The 21834-nt window shown below is 47.6% G+C and overlaps 1 protein-coding gene across 6 annotated transcripts in view; it reads left to right on the plus strand.

Annotated features, from left to right (window-relative positions):
• Card11 (caspase recruitment domain family member 11) overlaps nt 1-21834 on the plus strand; it is a 127157-nt gene that overhangs the window by 83153 nt on the left and 22170 nt on the right. For all 6 annotated transcript variants that reach the window (XM_087903327.1, XM_087903323.1, XM_087903326.1 and 3 more), the window contains 9 exons: nt 3416-3628; nt 7849-7986; nt 9272-9597; nt 13266-13445; nt 14940-15092; nt 16024-16149; nt 16649-16846; nt 18067-18243; nt 19903-19954. In XM_087903327.1, coding sequence (XP_087759453.1) covers nt 3416-3628; nt 7849-7986; nt 9272-9597; nt 13266-13445; nt 14940-15092; nt 16024-16149; nt 16649-16846; nt 18067-18243; nt 19903-19954 — 1563 coding nt within the window. The remainder of the gene's footprint in view (nt 1-3415; nt 3629-7848; nt 7987-9271; nt 9598-13265; nt 13446-14939; nt 15093-16023; nt 16150-16648; nt 16847-18066; nt 18244-19902; nt 19955-21834) is intronic.

Below are 21834 nucleotides of genomic sequence, written 5' to 3' on the forward strand. Positions count from 1 at the left end.
GTCACTAGGAAAATGCAAATCAAAACCACAGTGAGATGCTGTTTCCCAACCCTGGGGGATCAGATATCACAGAGAAGGCAGAGAGAGAGAGAGAGAGAGAGAGAGAGAGAGAGAGAGAGAGAGAGAGAGAGAGTCGGCGTTATCAAGAATGGCGTTATCGAGAATGTGGAGAGGTCAGAATCCTCAGGGGTCACTAACACCAATGAGAAATGGCACCCTTTGTTTGGCAATACACTGTGGCAGGCCCTCAAAATGAAGCACCCACATTCCTTCCTCAGTGGAGAAGGGTGTTTGCTGTGAAAACATGGGAACCTGAGTTCAAATTCCCAACATGAGTATTGGAAACCAGGTGTGAGACAGCAAGGTCACTGGGCCTTGCTGACCACCAGTCTGCCTCCAGGGTCAGTAAGAGATCCTGTCTCAAAACAGTAGAGAATTAAGTGACAACGGGATACTCAACATCCTCCTCTGGACTCCACAAGTATGTGGGGGGGTACCCACACACGTGCATATGTCACACACACATTCACATACACAAAGTATTTTTAAATCATGGTATTTCCATACAGTCTAGAGTTTCCAGTTCTATGTATCTACTCAAATGAATAAAAAACATATAACCACACAAAATCCTGTTCATGCATGTCTTGAGCGGCGCTGTCATCAGATTACTCAAGAAGGTAGAAAGAACTCAAACATCCATCAGTACATAAAGAGCCAAACTGTCAACCCAACACCAGGAACAATCGTTTGACAGTGTGTGTATGTTCACCTGTGTGGGGCGCACTTGTGTGTATAGGACGACTCTAGAATCATCTTCAGGTTCTGTCCACCTTGAATTTTTTTGAGGCAGGGTCTCACACTGGTATGGAACTCACTAAGTAGTCAAGATTGACTGTCCAGTGAGCCTGTGGATTCATTGTCTTTGCCTCCTCAGAGCTGGGATCGCAAGTGTGCACCACTATGCCCAGTTTTTTTCTTTTTACTTATTTATTTATTATGTATACAATATTCTGTCAGTGTTTATGCCTGCAGGCCAGAAAAGGACACCAGACCTCATTACAGATGGTTGTGAGTCACCATGTGGTTGCTGGGAATTGAACTCAGGACCTTTGGAAGAGCAGGCAATGCTCTTAACCGCCTGAGCCATCTTTCCAGCCCCTATGCCCAGTTTTTTATGCAGGTTCTGGAGATCAAAGTCAGAACCTCCTTTGACTCCCCCAGGTTTGATTGACAGTTTTGGGAAGAAATGCCTATATGATAGCCGAAGCAAAAGAACTACATCACAGAAAGTTGGAAATCCTATGATTCTGTTGCATAGAAAATGCAAATTTGACGGCTTTAATTATTGACCCAGTGTAGAATCACCTGACAATAGAGGCTCAATGAGGGATTGTCTCGATCACCTTGGCCTGGGCATGTCTAGAGGCAAGGTGTGTAGTTCATGTTAACTTCTGTGGGAAGAGCCATTCCCTGGACTTGGGTTTTGAGCTGCCTTAGAGAGAAAGTGAGCTGAGCCCTCATGTGCATGCATTTATATCTCTCTGCTCTCGACTATGGACGTGATATGACCAGCTGCTTCAACTCCCCGCTTTGTCTTCCCCGCAATGATGGACTGTGCCTTGGAACCCTAAGCTAGCATAAACCCTTTCTCCCCTAAGCTGAAGTCTCGTCAGGGTATTTATCACAGACAGAGAAACAAAACTGGGAAGCCATGGAAACAGAAAGTACATTAGTTGCTGCCGGGAGCTGGAGATGTAGGTGTTGGAGGGAGATGAATGGCTGGGGTTTCTTTTTGAAATAATGAAAATGTTTTCAATGGATTGTGGTGACGGTCACACAGTTTGTGAACCATTGAACTGTATGCATTAAAAAAGATGAATCACATGGCACATGAATTATAGCTCAATAAAGAAAGCTGTTTTGAAAGGGAGAGAGCCAGGGAGGAAGGAAGAGAGGGAGAGAGGGAGGGCAGATTGATACTTGCTTTAAAAAGATAGAACTTTGAAAATAGTATGAGAAAGAAACTCTGCACAAAATGTTGCAAATTTTGAATCTGTGCCTAGGCAAAACCACAGTCAGAAAGCAGGTTTGTGGTTGCAGATGAGGACAGTTTAGAAATCAAAAGTGGCTGCTAATTGGGGCTGGGGAGATAACTCAGTGGAGAGTGATTGTTGCATAAACACAAGGACCTGAATTCAGAACCTGACACCATGTGAAAAGCCAGGCAGGATGCTCACACCTTTAACTCCAGTGCACAGAGCAGAGACAAGAGGATTACTATGGTTTGATGGATGCCAGACCAGTTCCAGGCCCAGTGAAAGACCCTGCCTCAGGACCAGTCAGAGACCCTGCCTCAGGCCCAGTGAGCGACTCCATCTCAAAGGAGTAAAGAAGAGATGATCAGGACACCTGATGTTCTGCAACTTTCATTTGTGTACCCAAGTGCACATACCCACATACATGCATGTGCAATACACCATGCATGCATGCATAAACCCACAGAACTAAATAATCATCAAAAAAAATATTTTCTTCAAAGGAATAACCTCTAGTAAGTATAAGGTTTCTTTTAGAAAATACAAATATATTCTAAAAATATTAGGCCATTGTGAAAAATGAACAGCACCACGGTGTGTTTAAAAGGCGTTTAGGCGGGAGACAGAGCGTAGTGACTAAAGGCACTTACTGCTCTTGCAGAGGACCCAGATTCAGTTCTGATACCAAAATCAGCAGCTCACAACCACCTGTAATTCCAGTTCCAGGGACTCTGACACCCTCTTCTGGCCTCCATGAGCATCTACACATACAAAGTAGACATAAACTCTTATGGGCACGCATAAATAATAAATAAATATCTTAAGTCATTAAACTAAAATGAGCAATTTAACAGTGTTTGAGTTATATCTAAGAAGAGCTACATTTAAAAAAAAAACTGAACTAATTAGATCTATATATACCCACCCAAATAAGTCTGGAAAAAATGTAGAAGAAAAAAAGTAATAGCAAAAGAGATACAGACAAGCATGGTATTGTTTGGGTGGAATTTGAAAACAAGTGGTATTATATAAATATTGTTTGGAGAAAGACATATTCTTAGTAACATAAAGCCTGCATGGGAAGAGCACACCCCAATGGCAGAACCTTCCCTCTCTCCTTCTAGACCATCCTTTAAAAATGTTACAGCTCATCTTTCTATTGTTTTGTGTTTAGTGTGTAAGAAAATTTATACTTGTATTTATGTCCCCATCCCCTTCTCCCTCAGATAAAAGGCAATATGTCCGACTCACTTTTCTCTGCTGTACTTTTTTTTTTCTTAGTCTGGCCATATATTCTAGCCATCACTCCCGAGCGTTTTATAGCATTGTTCCATAGAGGCTTTTTTATTAACCTTGTTGGGGTTTATTTCTCACAGGAGGAGGGCCAGCTATGGATGACTACATGGAGACACTGAAGGATGAAGAGGACGCCCTGTGGGAGAATGTGGAATGCAACCGGCACATGCTGAGCCGCTACATCAACCCTGCTAAGCTCACCCCCTACCTGCGCCAGTGCAAAGTCATCGATGAGCAAGATGAAGACGAGGTGCTCAACGCACCCATGCTCCCGTCCAAGATCAACCGGGCAGGTAACGGCAGGAAGGAAAATGAGTGCGCCACACATGGCCAGTCGAGGGATTGCTTCCTGTTTAGCTGGATCAAGATGGGGCTCTTCCAGATGAGGAATTTCATTCTAGGGTCCAGAGATGTTGTGTTACTTGACTTTTCCTAGTGAGGCTTGAATATCTGCTCAATCCAGCTAGACACCAATGACAGACCAAGAACACAACTCCACCCAAGTCTGTCTCAGGGAACCAAGGAGTTACTTGATCAAGGTTGCTTATAAGGGTGTGGGTAAGGAGTTATGTTGACTAAGTTTTCTGTCCTGCCCGGTTCCCGCAATCGTTAAGTCCCAAAGAAATCACACAAAGGTCTACATTAGTTATAAATCTGATTGGTCCATTAGCTCAGGCTTCTTATTAACTCTTCTAACTTATATTAGCCCATTATTCTTGTCTATGTTAGCCACATGGCTCGGTACCTTTTTCAGTGAGGCAGTCACATCTTGCTTCTTCTGTGGCGGGGCCAGGACTGTGGAATCTGCTTCCTTTTTCCCAGAATTCTCCTGTTCTCCTTGACCTGCCTTTACTTCCTGTCTGGTTGTCCTGCCTATACTTCCTGCCTGGCTACTGGCCAATCAGCATTTATTTAAAATATAATTGACAGAATATAGACAATTGTCCCACACCAGAGTTACATGAGCATGGATGGTGTTCTTGTAGAAATGTAGGTGAAGGGTTCATTCGAGGAATGAGCATGGAGCAGGGGAGTCTCTTGCAAGAGCATGGGTGAGAGGTTGCTTTTGTAAGAAAAGGGGTCCTTACAGTGTGAGGGTCTCCTCACAAGAAACTTGTTGAGGGGCTCCCCACAAGATCCTGAGTGATGGGTCCCTCACAGGAGCGTAGGTGACTTGGCAGCTTCAACACAGACATTCTACCCCAGCGCAATGACAGACTTTCCAAAGCTGTGTCCCTGGAGCTTCCTGTATAACTCACAGGCAGCTCCACTGAAGAGTCTCCTCTCCCCAGCATTGTCCCTGCATAGGAAACCTCTGGGAGGGGCCTTGAGAATCATCCACGTTTCGCGATGCCCAAGCCTTGGCACTTCCTTGCCAGAGCATGCCTGGTCCTCCCTCCAGGTTGGAGTGTTGCTACCCGGAGGAAACAACACGACTAGACCACTCCCTGCCCTGTCTAAGCGTGATGGGTGCGGAACTCAGAATCAATGAACCTGAAGGGGAGGGTACACATTCTGCTTTTACAAACCTACACTGACATTTAGCGTTGCCTTATGCATGTCGGCAGGCAACAGATCACGCCACTGATTAGTCACACCTGGGACTCTGCCGACAGTAAAAACAACAGCGAGGTCTGGACCACATCACAGCTCCGCAGGTGCCCTCGCATGCTGGTTTCACTCACCCCTGCGTAGACCTCACGGCAGTTATTAAACCTGTCAAGAGAACTTGCCGTTTAATGCATTAATAAAGAAAGTCATTTAGTACCAAATCAAAAATTTGTTTAATATGTGAGCTTTGTGTTTTACTATAATTGGGTTCCTCTGTGGGCTGGTGTACGTAATGCTTGTTTTAAAATGCTATTTTGCTGGGAGATGCAGCTATGTGGTTGATCACCGGCCTAGAATCCCCCAGTGAGAGGCTGAGGGTGTGGTCCAATCAATGGTAGAGTGTGTGCCTAGCATGCACAAGGCCCAGGTTTCCATCGCCAGCACCACAAAAATATATATAATATACTCTTCTGAGACGAAATCCACAGGCTTTCTAATGGTTCCTAAGACTTGCTCAACTTTAATGTGCTTTTTCTTGTACCCATGCTTGCGTGTGCATCTCTGGGCTGGGCACTGGGTCACACTACACAATGTTTTCCTTTCTGTGGATCACAGTCGGAAGGGTTTGGAAATCCCCATCCCACAGCAGGGCTGATGACAAGCGGCCGGCATGCTTCCCCTGCCTCTTGTATCCATGGAAGCCAGCCTTAATTAAGCACAGCACGCCTTCCCACTGAGCTTGGATGCCACTTTGGAGTCCTTTTCAACACAGTGCTCCAGGCAGCTTCAACCAAACAGCCAAGGCCGACACACAGTGAAACCGATCCTTTTTGTCCGAGGGAAACTGGGGAGTGTTAGGAACCTCGAGGGACTTGATAGCTGAAAATGTTTAAAGAAAGACCACGAAGTATAAACAGTAAGAGAAATAAGTAGTGTTTTGATATAACAAAAACTTGAAGCAGGATAGTTTATAAAGGGAAAAAAGTGTGTTTAGCACAGCTTCAGCGCAGCTCTGGTGAAAGACCTCTTATTCATGTCATATGATAGCAGGGGCACGTGGATGAGAAAAAGATGCCATCACCAGGCCAGAGAGACTTTCCAGGAGCACAGCCTTGAATGACTCTAGGATCCCTGCTGGGCCCCACCTCTTAAAGGTCCCACACCAAATATCTTCTCTAGAATTCAGGACCAAGCTCCTGACACATGAACCTCTGGGAGGAAAAAAAAAAGAATCCAAACCACAGCAAGAAGGAACGATGCTAGAAATTGGTGGAAGGATTCTACATAAAAATGTCTCCAGGGTGTGTCAGATCCCCAAAGAACAGACCCCTCCCCCTTGCCTATGACTTTCCCAGCTTCTCCCATGTATTAGCTACCTTCCTCATCGCTGTAAAAAAGTATCTGGCAAGAGGCAACTTAAAGGAGGGAAAGGGTTGTTTGGTCTCACAGTTAGAGGTTACTCAGACTAGCATGGCTGGTCACATTGCATCTACACGCAGGAACCTAGGCATAAACAGAAAATAGGGTGGGGCTATAAAATCTCAAAACCCTCCTCCAGTGACTGACTTTCTCCAGCAAGACTCCAGCTCCTAAAGGTTCCACAATGGTCCCAAACAGCCACTAGTTGGGAACCAAATGTTCAAACGTGCAAGCCTTTGGAAGACATTTCATGTTCAAACCATAGCATGCAAATCTTTGTCTTCCTGCTCTGAATCCTGGGGTACAGGCGATTGGTATGCCATAAACTCCCAACCTTCACAATCGCGGGAGAACTGGTGCCTGCATGTTTAGCTTTATTGTTCTACTTGGTGGATTTGGTTTGGTCTTTTTGTGGTACTAGGAGATCAAACCCAAGGTCTTGCGTGTACAAGCTAATTGCTCAACCACTGAGCTACATCCCCAAACCCTTTGTGGTTTATAGCTCTACTAGATTGGGAATATCTTTGAAACTGCTGGTTTATGATTCTCTCTGGCAATGTAGCCATCTATCCAGATTTTATCAATTTATTGACACTCTGAACACTCGTGGACTCTCCCAAAGGCCTGGCTCTTTGGTTTGCATTGTCCAGACTCCATGCTATAACTCGGGAATGAGAATGTGATAAGACTTTAGGTAGTGGGTCATGCTTTATTCCTAGTGTTGGGGAGGCGGAGAGAGGCTGGGGCTCACTAGTCAGTCAGTCTAGCCTGTTCGGCACACTGTAGGTCAGCAAAAGGCACTGAATCCAAAGAGGGTGTCTGCGAAAGAGTCATTGCTCCCCTTCCCCGATATCTGGTAACACCATTTAAATTCTTCTTTATAGGACATTTATATCACACACACACACACACACACACACACACACACACACACACACACACCAAGGCTCGGGGATCATTGAGAAAGAGGGAGCAGAAAGAATGTAAGAGCCAAAGGTAGTAGATGTCTGAAAGAAAAAAAACAGTATTTGTCAGACATGACAGGACCATTGCACACAAATTCACAGTAGCTATGACTGCATATACAAGACCTGCACAAGATAAAATCAGGCAAAATACCAGTCTAGGTAAGAGAGGGTCTCATTACGTCTCACCCCGAGCTGGAGAGCTGTTGGCAGTTGGTGTTTTCTGGGAGAGAGAGAGTCAGTTTTCTTCAAGGAGATGGAGATGGATACAGGAGAATCTCTGGAAACTACAGACCAGCTAGCCTGAAATTCTCAGGGGCCAACAAGAGACTGTCTCAAGTAAGGTGAAAGGCAAGAGCTAGCACTCAGGTTCTTCACTCACATGTATGCACACGTGTGCATGCGCACACGCACGCAGAGAGAGACAGAGACAGAGACACAGAAAGAGACACAGAGATACAGAGAGACACAGAGAGAGAAATGATAAGACTGTCTTCTTAGAGCTGTGAAGGATTTAAAGTTTAGACTAGTCTCCAATTAAATACGTTCTCACAGTTTGAACTGACCTTCCCCCCAAGGTCGGTTGTTGGACATTCTTCACACCAAGGGACAAAGGGGCTACGTGGTCTTCCTGGAGAGTCTAGAGTTTTACTACCCGGAACTTTACAAGCTGGTGACTGGAAAGGAGCCCACCCGGAGATTCTCCACCATTGTGGGTAAGTGACTTTGCTCACCAGGGGCTTGGGAATCCTAGTAGGAGTGTGTATGTGTGTGTGTGTGTGTGTGTGTGTGTGTGTATGTGTCCCTCTGAGGGACAGTGACAAGCTGGACTCTTGGGCTGCCCATCACTTACTTTAACTGATGACACAAGATAAGGCCTAAGAGAACTGGGTGCTCATTAACCACCCCCCAAACGGTGCTAGAGTCATGGCACCAGTTCATGCTCTCCTCAGAATCATCTTTCCTACGAGACCTTGAATTGGTTTACTTGCTGCCTCGTGTCCAGACCCCAAAATCCCAGCAACCTTTACCCATCCAAGACCTGCTGTGGTGGTCCCCCAGTTCTCCTGCCATCACCTTTGCCAGCTCAGACCCAAGACACAGGCTTTAATGTGACCACAAGTTCTCTCCACATTGCATGCTCCGGTTCATCCAGCATATTCTCTGCCCCTCCTCTCCCTCTCTCTTCCTCCTTCCCTCCCTCTCTTTCCAAAATTTTTCCTCTGCCCCTCCAAAACTCAACCCCTGCCTCCCGCCATGACACTCTGGTGATCGGTGTCCCTATACTGTGTGGAATCCTCATGCTTATATGGTCATCATCATTTGATTTTTTTTAAGCATCTGTCTTTCTTACTATGCAGTAAGGTCTGCTACAACCAAGGCCTGTTTAGCTCACCTTGAACCCCCACTGTCTAGCAGGAAGTAAAAGCTTAGTAAGAACTGCTATCCAAACCTGGTAGCACAGGCTTATAATCCCAGATACTTAGAAGGCTGAGATAGGCAAATTCAAGTTGAAGGCCAGCCTGGACAACTCAGCAACGCTGGAGTTATAACTCAGTGGTCTAGTTCGGTCCACAGCATTACAACAAATAAATAAAATGTTGGCAGTATATTAGTGGTTTTTCTTGTTCCTGTAGCAAAATACTAAAGCAATTTAAAGAAGGAAGTCCATCGTAGTGGGGCGGGCATGGTGGCAGGAGCGTGAAGCAGCCAATCACATGGCATCCACAGTCAGGAAGGAGAGAGAGATGGATGCTGGTGCCCAGCTGGCTTTCTGCTTTTTATTCAGTCCAGAATCCCAGTCTAGGGGACGGTGTGGCCCCCAGTTAGGGCAGGTCTTGACACCTTAGTTAACCTCATCTAGATTATTCCTCACAGGCATGCCTAGAGGTTTGCCTTTTAGGTGATTCTAGATCCAGTCCATCACAGTGAGTGTATGTGTGAATAAATGCCCCCGTTCCTGCCCCATGCTCAGGCCTGACTGGATACCCCTCTCCACAGTGGAGGAGGGCCATGAGGGCCTCACGCACTTCCTGATGAACGAGGTCATCAAACTGCAGCAGCAGGTGAAAGCCAAGGACCTTCAGCGCTGCGAGCTGCTGGCCAAGTCCCGGCAGCTGGAGGACGAGAAGAAGCAGCTGACCCTGACGCGTGTGGAGCTGCTGACCTTCCAGGAGCGGTACTACAAGATGAAGGAGGAGCGGGACAGCTACAATGACGAGCTGGTCAAGGTCAAGGATGACAACTACAACATAGCCATGCGCTACGCCCAGCTCAGTGAGGAGAAAAACATGGCGGTGATGAGGAGCCGCGACCTCCAGCTCGAGGTGGGGTACCTGGGTTCAGGCTGACCTGAGGGAAGGGGAAAGAAATGTCCCGGACACTCAAGATCCCTAAAGGGGTAAATGCAGACGTGCCACACAGCCCTCCCCCAGCTTTGTGCCCCAGACAAGAGAGGGGATATGGGCGGAGCGGGGCGGGGCGGGGGAGGTATGGGCTCTCAGGCTCTAGAGCCACAGCGCACCAGTGTATTTCAAGTCAATAGCCCTTAGCGGCTTAGTCATCCGCCTAGATACACTCTGCCAATGTGCAGACACATGCATGGTGGTCAGAGGGTGATGGGCCTGTATACACCCTGAATAGCTTCAGGCTCGTGCATAAAGGCTCAAGGGAAAGTAGAAAACCTAGATCCACGTGTGCAAACTCGTGTACACAGAACCAGCGCCAGGAAAGAGGGAGAGACTTGGAGACTCGGGGCTGAAGGTGTGTGAGGGGACCCAGGAGACCCAGGGTACATATTGTAGTGCTCACAAAACTTAGAGAAGATGAGAGCACCTGTCAGGCAGGTGTAAACTCCTGAGGGCCTGTATTCACAGAGCTCAGCATGCTTGCTGGCACATGAGATAATCAGTATGTTTATCAGGGCGGGTCGGGGTCAGCCAAATGGTTGATTTGTTTAATGAATTTGTCCCCTAAGTGGAGAAGAGGAAAGAGATTTGCTTCATTTCAATTTTTTCTTTGTCTGTTTGGTTTTTTTTTTTTTTGGTTTTTTTGTTTTGTTTTGTTTTGTTTTGTTTTCCTGAGAGAGGGTTTTACTATGCAGCCCAGTCTGGCCTTGAACCCACAATCCTCCTGTCCCAGCCTCATACATTCTGGGATTACAGAATTCTACTACTGTATTCTCATCTTCCCCTTGTTTTATTGATCCCTACCATATTCCTACCTGTGCTCCAAGTATACAAACCCTAAAAATAAGATGCCTCCATGGAACTCCAGAATTATCCACCTGATTGTTTGGGAGGTATCAAGAATAGAGGATAAAGCCATGCATGGAAGTTTACACCTGTAATCCCAGTGCTCGGGAAGCTGAGGCATGAGAATCAAAAGTCTCCCTGCCATCTCAGCCCGTGCTATATAACAAGAGAGTAAAACCCTGCCTAAACGTAAAAAGGAGGATGAAGAATGGGGAGACAGTGAGGGATGCTGGTTATCACTCCCCTAAAGGTGCAGGAAGCACCACCAGGAGAAATGAAACGGGAAGAATAGAAGAGCCCAAGAGGGTGGAGTGTTGCGGAACACTGTCTGACATTACCTGGCCATTACTCTTGAACTCCCAGTAGCTGTGATTACATGCACAAGATTGAGCCCATCAGCACCTTGCCAGGGAAGGGAGGAGGGTCCATGATCCCCTAGTCCGCCCTAAGGAGCTATAAACAGTCCATGGCTACTGAAGAAGGGGGAGCTATTTCCTTCAGTAGTGTAACCAGTGGTAAGGTGTCCATATTCCTGTCAATAGCCCCTCACTCTGCCCCTATAAAGTAACTCTAATGAAAATCACTGGGTCCCCTAAAAGGGGGGGGGGGACTAGTTGGGAAGAGAAAGAGGATCAGGCAGAGTGGGAGGGGACAAAAGAGATTAATAGGGTGAATATGATAAAAAAACAAATAAATAAATAATAAAGGGTATACATGCATGAAAATGTCAGAATAAAACCCATTGTCATGCATAATTAATACATGTAATAAATATTTTTTGCAAAAATAAGGGAGTAAGAAAGTAAGGCATGCAAGTCAGGGACAGACAGAAATGGGGATGGAGACCAAGCAGAGGGTCCTCTTGGCTCTTTCTGTCTTCTTAAATGGCTGCAGAAACAGTGAGCCTGGAGTCCAAAGAGCAAAGGGCACAAAAGGAGGCGGAGATGTGGTGTGGGTTCAGATCACAGGGGCATGGCAAGAACTCTGGGATTTATCCTCCCAGTGACAGGAAGCCACTGACGGATTGCGAGCTGGGATGTGACAACTGATTTACCTCTCAGGAGGCTTGCTTTGGCTGCCTGGTGGGAAGCCGATTCTCGAGATATTTATTAAGCACCTGCCATGAGTAAGACACTATGCTAAGCACTGCAGGGGGACGTGGGGATAAATAACCTGAGTTCTGCTTGGGTCACGTTCAATTTAATGAAGTAGACTGGTCAGTAAACAGGCTGTGGAGATTCAGGTGGATTGAGTTTTCGTTTCAGTTAAGAGCATGAAGCTGGGCATGGAGGGTGCATGTTTATACTCTCAACACTAGGAAGGATGAGGCAAGAGAATCATAAGTTCAAGGCCAGTGCTAGCTATATAGCAAGTTGGAGTCCAGCCTGGTTACACAACAAGACCATGCCTAGGAAAATAAGGGAGGGCTGTAGAGATGGCTTAGTGGTTAAGAGCGTGTGATGCTCTTCCAGAGGACCTAGGTTCAGTTCCCAGCACCCACTTGGCAGCTTGCAGCCATCTGGAACTCCAGTTTCAAGGATGTCTGATGCCCTCATCTGGCCTTCGTGAGCACCAGGCACATACGTGGTGCAGACACACATGCAAACAAAACACTCATGCCCATAAAATAAGTAAATTTTTTTAGAACATTCTATCTTCCAGAATTCAGGTTTTCACTTCAGATTTTATGGCCTTATTGGCTGTGGCTTTAGGGATTGGGGGTTGTTTGCTGATTTGTTTGTTCCTTGGCTTTTTCTCATTTGCACAAGATGATAAGGGAAATGGTATCTATGCTCTAGGATTGCTGAGATAACACCATCAGTCTTTAGCAGAGTGAGTCTCACACATGTGTGGGACTGAAGTCTGGACCCAGCCTGAGAACACTTCCTTGGGCTGAACTTTAATGATGCTGAATAGGAATTGTTTTACAAGGATCAAGAAAAGGAGGCCTCTGGGCTGTTTATGTGGGATTTGGAAAAACACCAGCCTGTAGTGGAGACTTAGAAGTATCTTTATTAGAACTTTATTTTGAACTATGCTCCAAAAGATGGATGGATGGGTGGGTGGGTGGGTGGATGGATGGGTGGATGGACGGACAGACAGATGTACAGATTGATGGATATACATATGGATGGATGGATGGATGGATGAAGGGAGGGAGGGAGGGAAGGAGGGAGGGAGGGAGGGAGGGAGGGACGATGGACGGAGAGATGGATGGATGGATGGATGGACGGACAGATGAACGGACAGAGGGAGGGGAGGTGGATGGATGGATAGATGGATGATGGATGGACAGATGGAAGGACAGTGAATGGATGGATGGACAGATGGACAGACGGAAGGATGGATGGATAGACAGATGTATAGATACTGAGGAAAGTTGCATGTGTTAGGGAATTCATATGCAAGTATGGATCTGTGAGTGTGAAGACCACAGGACAACTTCAGCCATCTTTTCTCAGGCACCACTCACCTGGTATTGTGAGGTGGGGGCTCACTGTCCTGCATCTCACCTAGTAGGCTGGCCAGCCAGTGAGCCCAGGGATCTGCCTGTTTCTACCTTCCCAGCACTTGGATTACAGGCACTTACCACCATGCCTAGTTTTGATGTGGGCACCAGGGATCCAAACTCAGGTCCTGATGCTCAGATGGCAAGCACTCAGATGGCGAGCCATTCCCTCACCTTCTTCCCAGCATCTCTTGTCAGCCATCCTCACCTCTGCTGACATGGGTATTTTCAGATTGACCAACTCAAGCATCGATTGAACAAGATGGAGGAGGAATGTAAGCTGGAGAGAAATCAGTCCCTGAAGCTCAAGAATGACATTGAGAACCGGCCCAAGAAGGAGCAGGTCCTGGAACTGGAGCGGGAGAACGAGATGCTGAAGACCAAGATCCAGGAGCTGCAGTCCATCATCCAGGTGAGAAGCAGCATCCTTATGTAGGTGAGGGGGAGGCGGGCAGGGTGGGCGGGGCAGGGTTGTGCACCTGCTAGAGGATGAATACCAAGTCCCAGCTTACTAGCTACAGGGTCACAGCCAATGCTCGTCAGCCTTGGACCTGCACATTTATCCGATGGAAAGTAGGAGTGACTAGAAACCCTCTTGGCAGAGGCTTGACATTATATAAAAGGTTTTTTTTGTTTGTTTGTTTGGTTGCTTTTGGGGTTTGAAGTTTCAAGGTTTTTGTAGAAAACAGGTAGGTTTTTCTTTGTCTATTTTGGAGTTTTTATTGTTGTTTTTGTTTTTGTTTTTGTTTTGTCTGGCCTAGTGGTGCAGATCTATCATCCCTGCTGCTTGGGAGGCTGAGGCTAGATTATTGCATGATTGAGGCCTCCCTAGGACAATAGAGTGGGTTTAAAGACAAGCAGGGCAATTTAATGAAATATCTAAAATTTAAAAAGTTTAAAGAGGGATGATGATGATGATATAGTTCAGTGGTAGAGCATCTGCCTAGAACCCCCCAGTGAGGGACTGGGGTGTGGCTCAGTGGTAGAGCACCTGCCTAAAACCCCCCAGTGAGGGGCTGGAGTGTGGCTCAGTGGTAGAGCACCTGCCTAGAATCCCCCAGTGAGGGGCTGAGGGTGTGACTCAGTGGTAGAGCCTCTGGCTAGAATCCCCCAGTGAGGGGTTGGGCTCATGGCTCAGTGGTAGAGTCTCTGACTCAAACATCCAGTGCCCTGGGTTCACTCCCCAGGACTGTTGGCAGTGCCTTGAACATTCTAGGCAAAGTCTATCACTGAACTCCAATCTCAACCCATGTTATGGGTGATAATACTTACAGGGGAAAAAATGACAAATGAGAATATCATCCACATGGAAACCAATGCCCCAGTTCTGGAACAAGAGAACATTCAGGAAACCTTAGAGATCCCTGGACACTCTCCTGAATGTGATTTCCTGTGCTCCAACCTCAAGGGCCTCCCACATTTGTCACCTCAGAAATGTGTGGGTACAGAAGGAGATATCATTGGGGGTCAGTACTCTAAAATATATCTGCAAGGGAAAAAAACACATCTCCATCCTTCTAGAACAATCCCCTACAACTTCCTGGGGCTCAGGGCTCTTGGAGCAGAGACCAAGTCCCAGATTAGCAGGATTTGGTTAGCTGATATTTCAGGGGAATAGCTGAATACAGAGGTGTCCCCTTTTTTGTCCCCTCTGAAGTATCTCAAGGGGCTACAGATGCTTCTCTAGGCTCCAGTAAGAAATGGGAGGGAACAATGGGTTCCAGACTCCCTGCTCCTTTACAGGTAATAAACTTTTTAAAAAATGATAATAAACTGCTGAAAGACCCAGGACAATTCCCTGGTGCATCTGCTTTCCCACCACAAAATCTGCTGTCTTGGGCCTGCCTGGGGCTCGCCCTTTTGTCTTCCTCCTTCTCTCCTCACCTCCATCCTCAATGCCACCCAGGCTGGCAAGCGCAGTCTACCTGACTCAGACAAGGCCATCTTGGACATCCTGGAGCATGACCGGAAGGAGGCGCTAGAGGACCGGCAGGAACTGGTCAACAAAATTTACAACCTGCAGGAGGAAGTCCGCCAGGCAGAGGAGCTGCGGGACAAGGTGGGAGTACCATAGACTCAGGATTGCAGCCAGTCGGGTGCTTCCCCAGTAGGGTGCATGGATACCTGTTAAAAGGAATCTCTGATATCAAACCCTGGTCTGAATTGCTATCCCAACATCCTAGCATCCCCACATGCCAGCATCCAGCCCCATTGTGGTTTGTAAATGATGAGTGTCCAAGCAGCCACCAAGGATGTGTCTCCATGGTCCATCCCTCAACAATACACTGGTGATTGGCCAGCCCCCTCCTATAGTCCCTTTTGATCAGATAACTGGCAATCAAGACCAAATTAGCACACCGACTCTGGGAGGGGATAAGCCAACTGCAGGCACTAAGCAAGTAGTCATTGACTGGGGAAATGACTCAGACTGTAAAGTGCAAGAATAAGGATTTAGATTCCTGGAATCCAATTTTTTTTTTAAGCCAGACAGATGACATCCTTGGGAGGTGGAGATCAGAGGATGCCTGGGGCTGGCTGACCAGCCATCCTTGCCCTATCAGTGAGCTCCAGGGTCAGTGCGAGACCCTGTCTCAAGAGCAATAAGGAAAAGATAACTTGATGTTGGCCTCTGGCTATGTGCACCCCCATGTGCACACATAGATTTGCGTGCATGTGCATGCATACACATCCATACCACAAACACCACAAACACTACACACTCATACACACCACACACACACACAACATACACATACCACTTGTATACCACACACACAGCACCCATACATACCACATACATACACCACACACACACAACATACACATACCACTTGCACACTACACACACACACACCACATATGCACACCACACACACACACCACAGACATACACCATATGCACGTGCACACACACATACACACACAGAGAGAGCGTCTCTCCTTAACCTATTGATGGCTTTGTCTACATTGCTCTCTCCTGTTCTGGGCAGTACCTGGAGGAGAAGGAAGACCTGGAGCTCAAATGCTCAACCCTGGGGAAGGACTGTGAAATGTACAAGCACCGCATGAACACAGTCATGCTGCAGCTGGAGGAGGTAGAGCGAGAGCGTGACCAGGTACAGTGCCACGCTGCATATGGTGAAACTGCCTAGAATCCCCCAGTGAGGGCTGGGGTGTGGCTCAGTGGTAGAGCACCTGTCTAGAATCCCCCAGTGAGGGCTGGGGTGTGGCTCAGTGGTAGAGTACCTGTCTAGAATCCCCCAGTGAGGGCTGGGGTGTGGCTCAATGGTAGAGCACCTGCCTAGAATCCCCCAGTGAGGGGCTGGGGTGTGGCTCAGTGGTAGAGCACCTGCCTAGAATCCCCTAGTGAGGAGCTGGGGTGTGACTCAGTGGTAGAGCACCTGCCTAGAATCCCCTAGTGAGGGGCTTGGGTGTGGCTCAGTGGTAGAGCACATACTTAGTATACACACGACCCTAGGTTCAATCTATAATATCTCTCGGGGAGAGGAAGAGAAATACACAGGGTCCCTTTGCTTGACGTCTGAACGGGAGGTAATGCACACCTCTGACCACACTTTAGTTCACTTGTGGTGAGCACATGGCTCTTCCTGGCAGGCCTTCCACTCCCGAGATGAGGCACAGACCCAGTACTCACAGTGCTTAATTGAGAAGGACAAGTACCGGAAGCAGATCCGTGAGCTGGAGGAGAAGAACGATGAGATGAGAATTGAGATGGTGCGGAGGGAGGCCTGCATTGTCAACCTAGAGAGCAAGCTCCGGCGCCTGTCCAAGGACAGCGGCAGTCTCGACCAGGTAGGCTTAGCCAGCCACGTGTCCATACCCACAGTCGGTGTCCTTCAGATCCCTGTTGATGGCTGACCAGGGCAACCCCATCTCACACCATCATCATTGTGTCTTGTGTCCCCTGCCCTCTGACCCATCTGTGTGTATGTGTGTGTGTGCATGTATATGTGTGTGTGTGTGTGCATTGCACATGTGCACATGCATGCACTAAGGCATGTGCACAGAATTGGGTGGGAGCCACTCATTTCAAAGTTAAAGAGTCTGTGAAATGGCTCAGTAGGTAATGGTGTTTGTCACCATGTCTGGCGACCTCAGTTCCATCCCTAAGACCCACACAGTCCCAGGGAGGACAAAACAAGCACCCTTGAAGTTTCAGTGACATTTGGGTTGGCCACCTCCTAGCTGAGTGACTCAGATCACTTTTCCAAGTTGGCATGGCTGTCTGTGGACCACAGCCGGCAGTGGCCTTCCCTTGGCGCTGTCTGATAATGTGGAAGGTCATCATGATTAAGATACCCTGTGCTTATTAAAGTCACTGTACCCATGGGTGAAAACTCATTAACAGACAGTGAGGTGGGTGCAGAACTGCATCTCCCAGGAGCCTCCGTGACACCTGGAAAAATGACACACTGCTGCCATCCCTTCGGGTGATGTGATTGCAGTAGCTGAGGGTCTCCCAGACTCTGTCCTGGGCAGAGGCTGCACAATCCCATAAAAATGCCACATCTCAAGCTGGGAAGATAGCCCTGTGGGCAAATTGCTTCCCAGACAGGCATGAGGAGCTGAGTTCAATCTTTAGTATATTTTAAAAAGCAAAAAGACAAGCATGGTGGCACCTACCTGCAATCCCAGCACTGGGAAGGTGAGACACTCACATCCCTGGACCGCACTGGCCAGCCACTCTGTACTATCGTGTGAGTTCCAGGCCTGGTGAGAGACTCTGCCTCAAAAACAAAAGGTGATGGCATCAGTCATGACTCTAAAGGTTGTCCTCTGGCCTCCGTATACATATGCACACCTCCTGGGAAGCAGGAGAGGTAGCAAGAAGGGACAGACCCAAATCAAGGTGTGCTGACAAGCCATGGCATCCAGGTGGACATTCGGGGAGTCAGAAAAAGAACAGCCCAGACTGAGTGTCAAGCTTGGGTATCCAAGGGAAAAATAGCCTGTTGGCCAATCCGCCTTGTGCCTATTGCCAGCTCTCCCTCATGCTCATCCCTCTGCCACAGAGTCTACCTAGACACCTCCCTGCCACCATCATCTCCCAGAACCTTGGAGACACCAGCCTCAGGACCAATGGCCAAGAAGCTGATGATTCTTCAACCTCAGAAGAATCTCCCGAAGACAGCAAATACTTTCTACCGTACCACCCACCCCGGCGCCGGATGAACCTAAAGGGCATCCAGGTACCAGGGAACAAGGGTGGGAGGCAAATGGTGGCATCGGAGCCCTATGCAGGTAGAGATGGCACCTGACTCTGCTTGGTTGTATCTTGACCTGTTATTGCTCTGGACAGAAATCATTCCTGCTTATGATGTTCATGTGTTTCGAAAGCAAGTGTGTAAAACTGTCTTCAGATTCCTTTCCCAGGCCCCACGTCGGCAGCTGATGCCACAGCAGAAACACTGTCTACCACTTTAATTGGTGCCCATGGAGACTCATGGCTTGTGGCTGATTTTGAGAGAGTTCATGAGTCAGTGGTCAGGTGAATGGGAGAATGGATGGGTGGTTACATTGATGGATGAATACATGTATGCATGGACTGCTGTGAAGGTAGGAGGATGAAGGGCTGAATAGATGGAAGAATGAATGAATGATGGATGAATGGATAATTACATGGGTGGATAATGGATGGATTAATGATGGTTGGCTACATGGATGGATAGGATGGTGGATGATGGCTGCCTGGGCAGATGGATAGATGGTTACAAGAATGGATGGTGGACTGATGGATGGGTGAGTGGGTGAATGGATGGACTGATGGATGAAATGATTACATGGATAGATGGAATGATGGCTGTGTTGGTGGATGGGAGGATGGGTGCTTGGATAGTTACATGGATAAATGGTAGATTGGTGAATGGGTGGATGGATTGTTGGGGGTGAATGGATGACGAGTGGATATGTGAATGAATGGATCATTACACAGGTGGACAATGGATGGATGAATAGATGGGGTATAGAAGTGTGCATGTGTGGCTATGTGGATGGATGGGTATATTGTTATGTGGATGAATGATGGATGAATAGATGATGGGTTGATGGGTGGGTAGATGAATTAGTGAGTAGAAGAATGAAGGATAGATGGTTACATGGATGGATAATAGAGTAATGGATGGATGGATGGACGGATGGATAGGTGGGTGGTTTCATAGATTGATGGTACATTGATAAATGGGTGAATGGTAGACTAATGGGTAGATAGTTACATGGATAATGGATGAATGGGTGGATAGATGGATGGATGATGAATGGCTATGTAAATGAATGGGTAGTTACATGGATAGATAAAGGATAGGTGGATGGATGGATGGATGGATGGATAGATGGATTAATGATGAGTAGATATGTCAATGAATAAATATTTCCCTGCATGGATGGATGATGCATTGATAAGTGAGTGGATAGTAAATAGGTAGAAGTGTAGTTGCATGGATAAGATCCACCTCATCAGAACCTAATTATCCCTGCCTCTCTATGCTCATGGGAGTGGGTAGCACATGTGACCAAAGATGGCAGACATCTTCCCTGGAGCCCAGCCTCTCATGGATGTCCCCTACATGTGTGTCATCTTGGTATATAGTGCTCCTGAGCCTCAGTATTTTAGATTCCTCTTCAGGGATTCCCTTAGAGGAGGTTCATCTGGACCAGTTGACTAATCCAGGCCCCAAGGGGGACAGGCCAGGTCTTCTCCCAGCTGCAGGAGATTGGCATCACACGTATGGGCCAAGCAGCTGTGGATCAGGCAGCGTGTTTTATTTTTCTCTTAGCTGCAGTAACGTGTGTCTAGGGCCTTGTTTGATTTGTGTCTTTTGTCTTGGGTCTTCTCCTCCCCTCTCTTTCAGCTGCAGAGAGCCAAATCCCCCATCAGCATGAAGCAAGCATCTGAGTTTCAAGGTTAGTGGGCTGCCCAGATCCTTTCTGCCCTTGCTCATCTGTCACTCTGCCTCTCTCATTCCATCTGTTTCTCCCTCTGTAGTGACAGACCCTGCATGTTCAACCTGGACTAGGCCTCAGGGGTATCAGGGTGGCGAGCATCTATCTCTCACTAACTAATGCTTGCCGTCATTTAAAATGTGCAATGGTCTGTCCACTGGTGCATTGCCTCTGGGCCCTCTTGGCCAAATGGAGCATCTTTAATTAATTTATTTTTTTTGCATGAGTGTTTGTGTGATGTCCATGTGTGTATGCTTGTCCCTGTGTATGTCAATGCACATGTGGGCTTGCATGTGTGTGTATAGAGACCCAAGGCTGACTTTGGAGTCTTCTTCATTTGCTCTTCAACTTTATTCAGTGAGGTAGGGTCTCTCAATTGAATCTAGAGCGCGTGGATAAGGGCAGTCTAGCTAGCTAGCCAGGTTGCTTGTCTCTGCTTTCTGAGTGCTGGAATTATAAGCTGGCTACCACATTTTCTGAGTATGTACACGGATGCTGAAGATCCAAACTCAGATCCCCTTACTTACACAGCACCGATATACAGAGTCACCTCCCTAAGTCTTGAACTGAGCTCATCAGCAAAGGGACCTTTGACCTTCCTCATCCGAAATTCTGGCTGACAGTGCCCAGCAGTGTGAGGCTGCCAGTTCAGTCATAAATGCCTGACTCTCCAAGGCATACTGTCTTCTGGACTCTTCTTTCAGCCTCACACCAGCTCTGCAAAGGAAGGTTTGCAAGACATATGACACTGCTGCTGTGTGGCAGGAGCTGGGAGGTTTCAGAAAGTGCCCTACATTCCATATACCCAGAACAGGGCCACAGGGAGCTGGAAGGTTTCAGAAAGTGCCCTACAGCCCATATGCCCAGAACAGGGCCACAGGGAACTGGAAGGTTTCAGCAAGTGCACTACAGCCCATATGCCCAGAACAGGGTCACAAGGAGCTGGAGGGTTTCAGAAAGTGCCCTAGAGCCCATATACCCAGAACAGGGTCACAGGGAGCTGGATGTGCCCTACAACCCATATACCCAGAACAGGGTCACAGGGAGGAGGTAGAAAGTGTCAAGTGTCACCCCAGGAGTTGAAAGAAATTTGGGACATCAATTTAATTGGAGCCTGGAAATGGGAGAATTTCATGAATAAGGGCTGTGCAAAGGGAGGAGCAGAGAGAGTAGGGTGAACCCAGAAAGTGTGGGGTGCAAGAAAGAATGCTAAGAGTGAGACCTCAGACAAAGAGAGCCACCTCACGGTCCAGAGTTCCATCCTGACCACCTCAGCTTCATTCTACCTTAGTGACTTAGGAGAGGGAAGGAGAGAAAAGTGCCGACCTAAATTCTCCTTGTAGCAACACTAGGTGTCTCAGTCTTTATCCAGTTGTGATGTGCAAAGGTCCTGGGGTCTGTGGATTACAGATAAAATAGCCCCCCCCCCAAAAAAAGAAGAGGAAATGTCTAACGGATTAGTAGGAGTGTCTCACCACTGCTCATCAGGCCTGACAGGCCACCTAGGGTGAGGGGCACAGGGACAGAAAGAGTACCTGTGTCTACGTGGCTGTGCACACGTACAGGTCTAGGCACCTCAGGGTGCAGGTGGAGGAATCTATGTCCCACGAAAGTTGGGGAAGATGGCCACACAAATGCCAAGCAGCTCCTGGAGAACAAGGGGCAACAAAGAGGGCTTTGCTCTGGTGACAAGTTTCCCCTCTTGCTATGCTCTGCCATCAGCTCACTCTGTTGAGCAGGGAACGGTGAGAGCCGTTTTGATGATAGGGAAACTGGACAAGAGTTTTCCTGTCTCCCCAATGCTTCTTCCTGGAGGGGGAACCCTCTGTGAGACCTCAGAG

Source organism: Myodes glareolus, chromosome 2, assembly GCF_982192425.1.
Source record: "Myodes glareolus chromosome 2, mMyoGla1.1, whole genome shotgun sequence".
Classification (NCBI taxonomy): Eukaryota; Metazoa; Chordata; class Mammalia; order Rodentia; family Cricetidae; genus Myodes; species Myodes glareolus.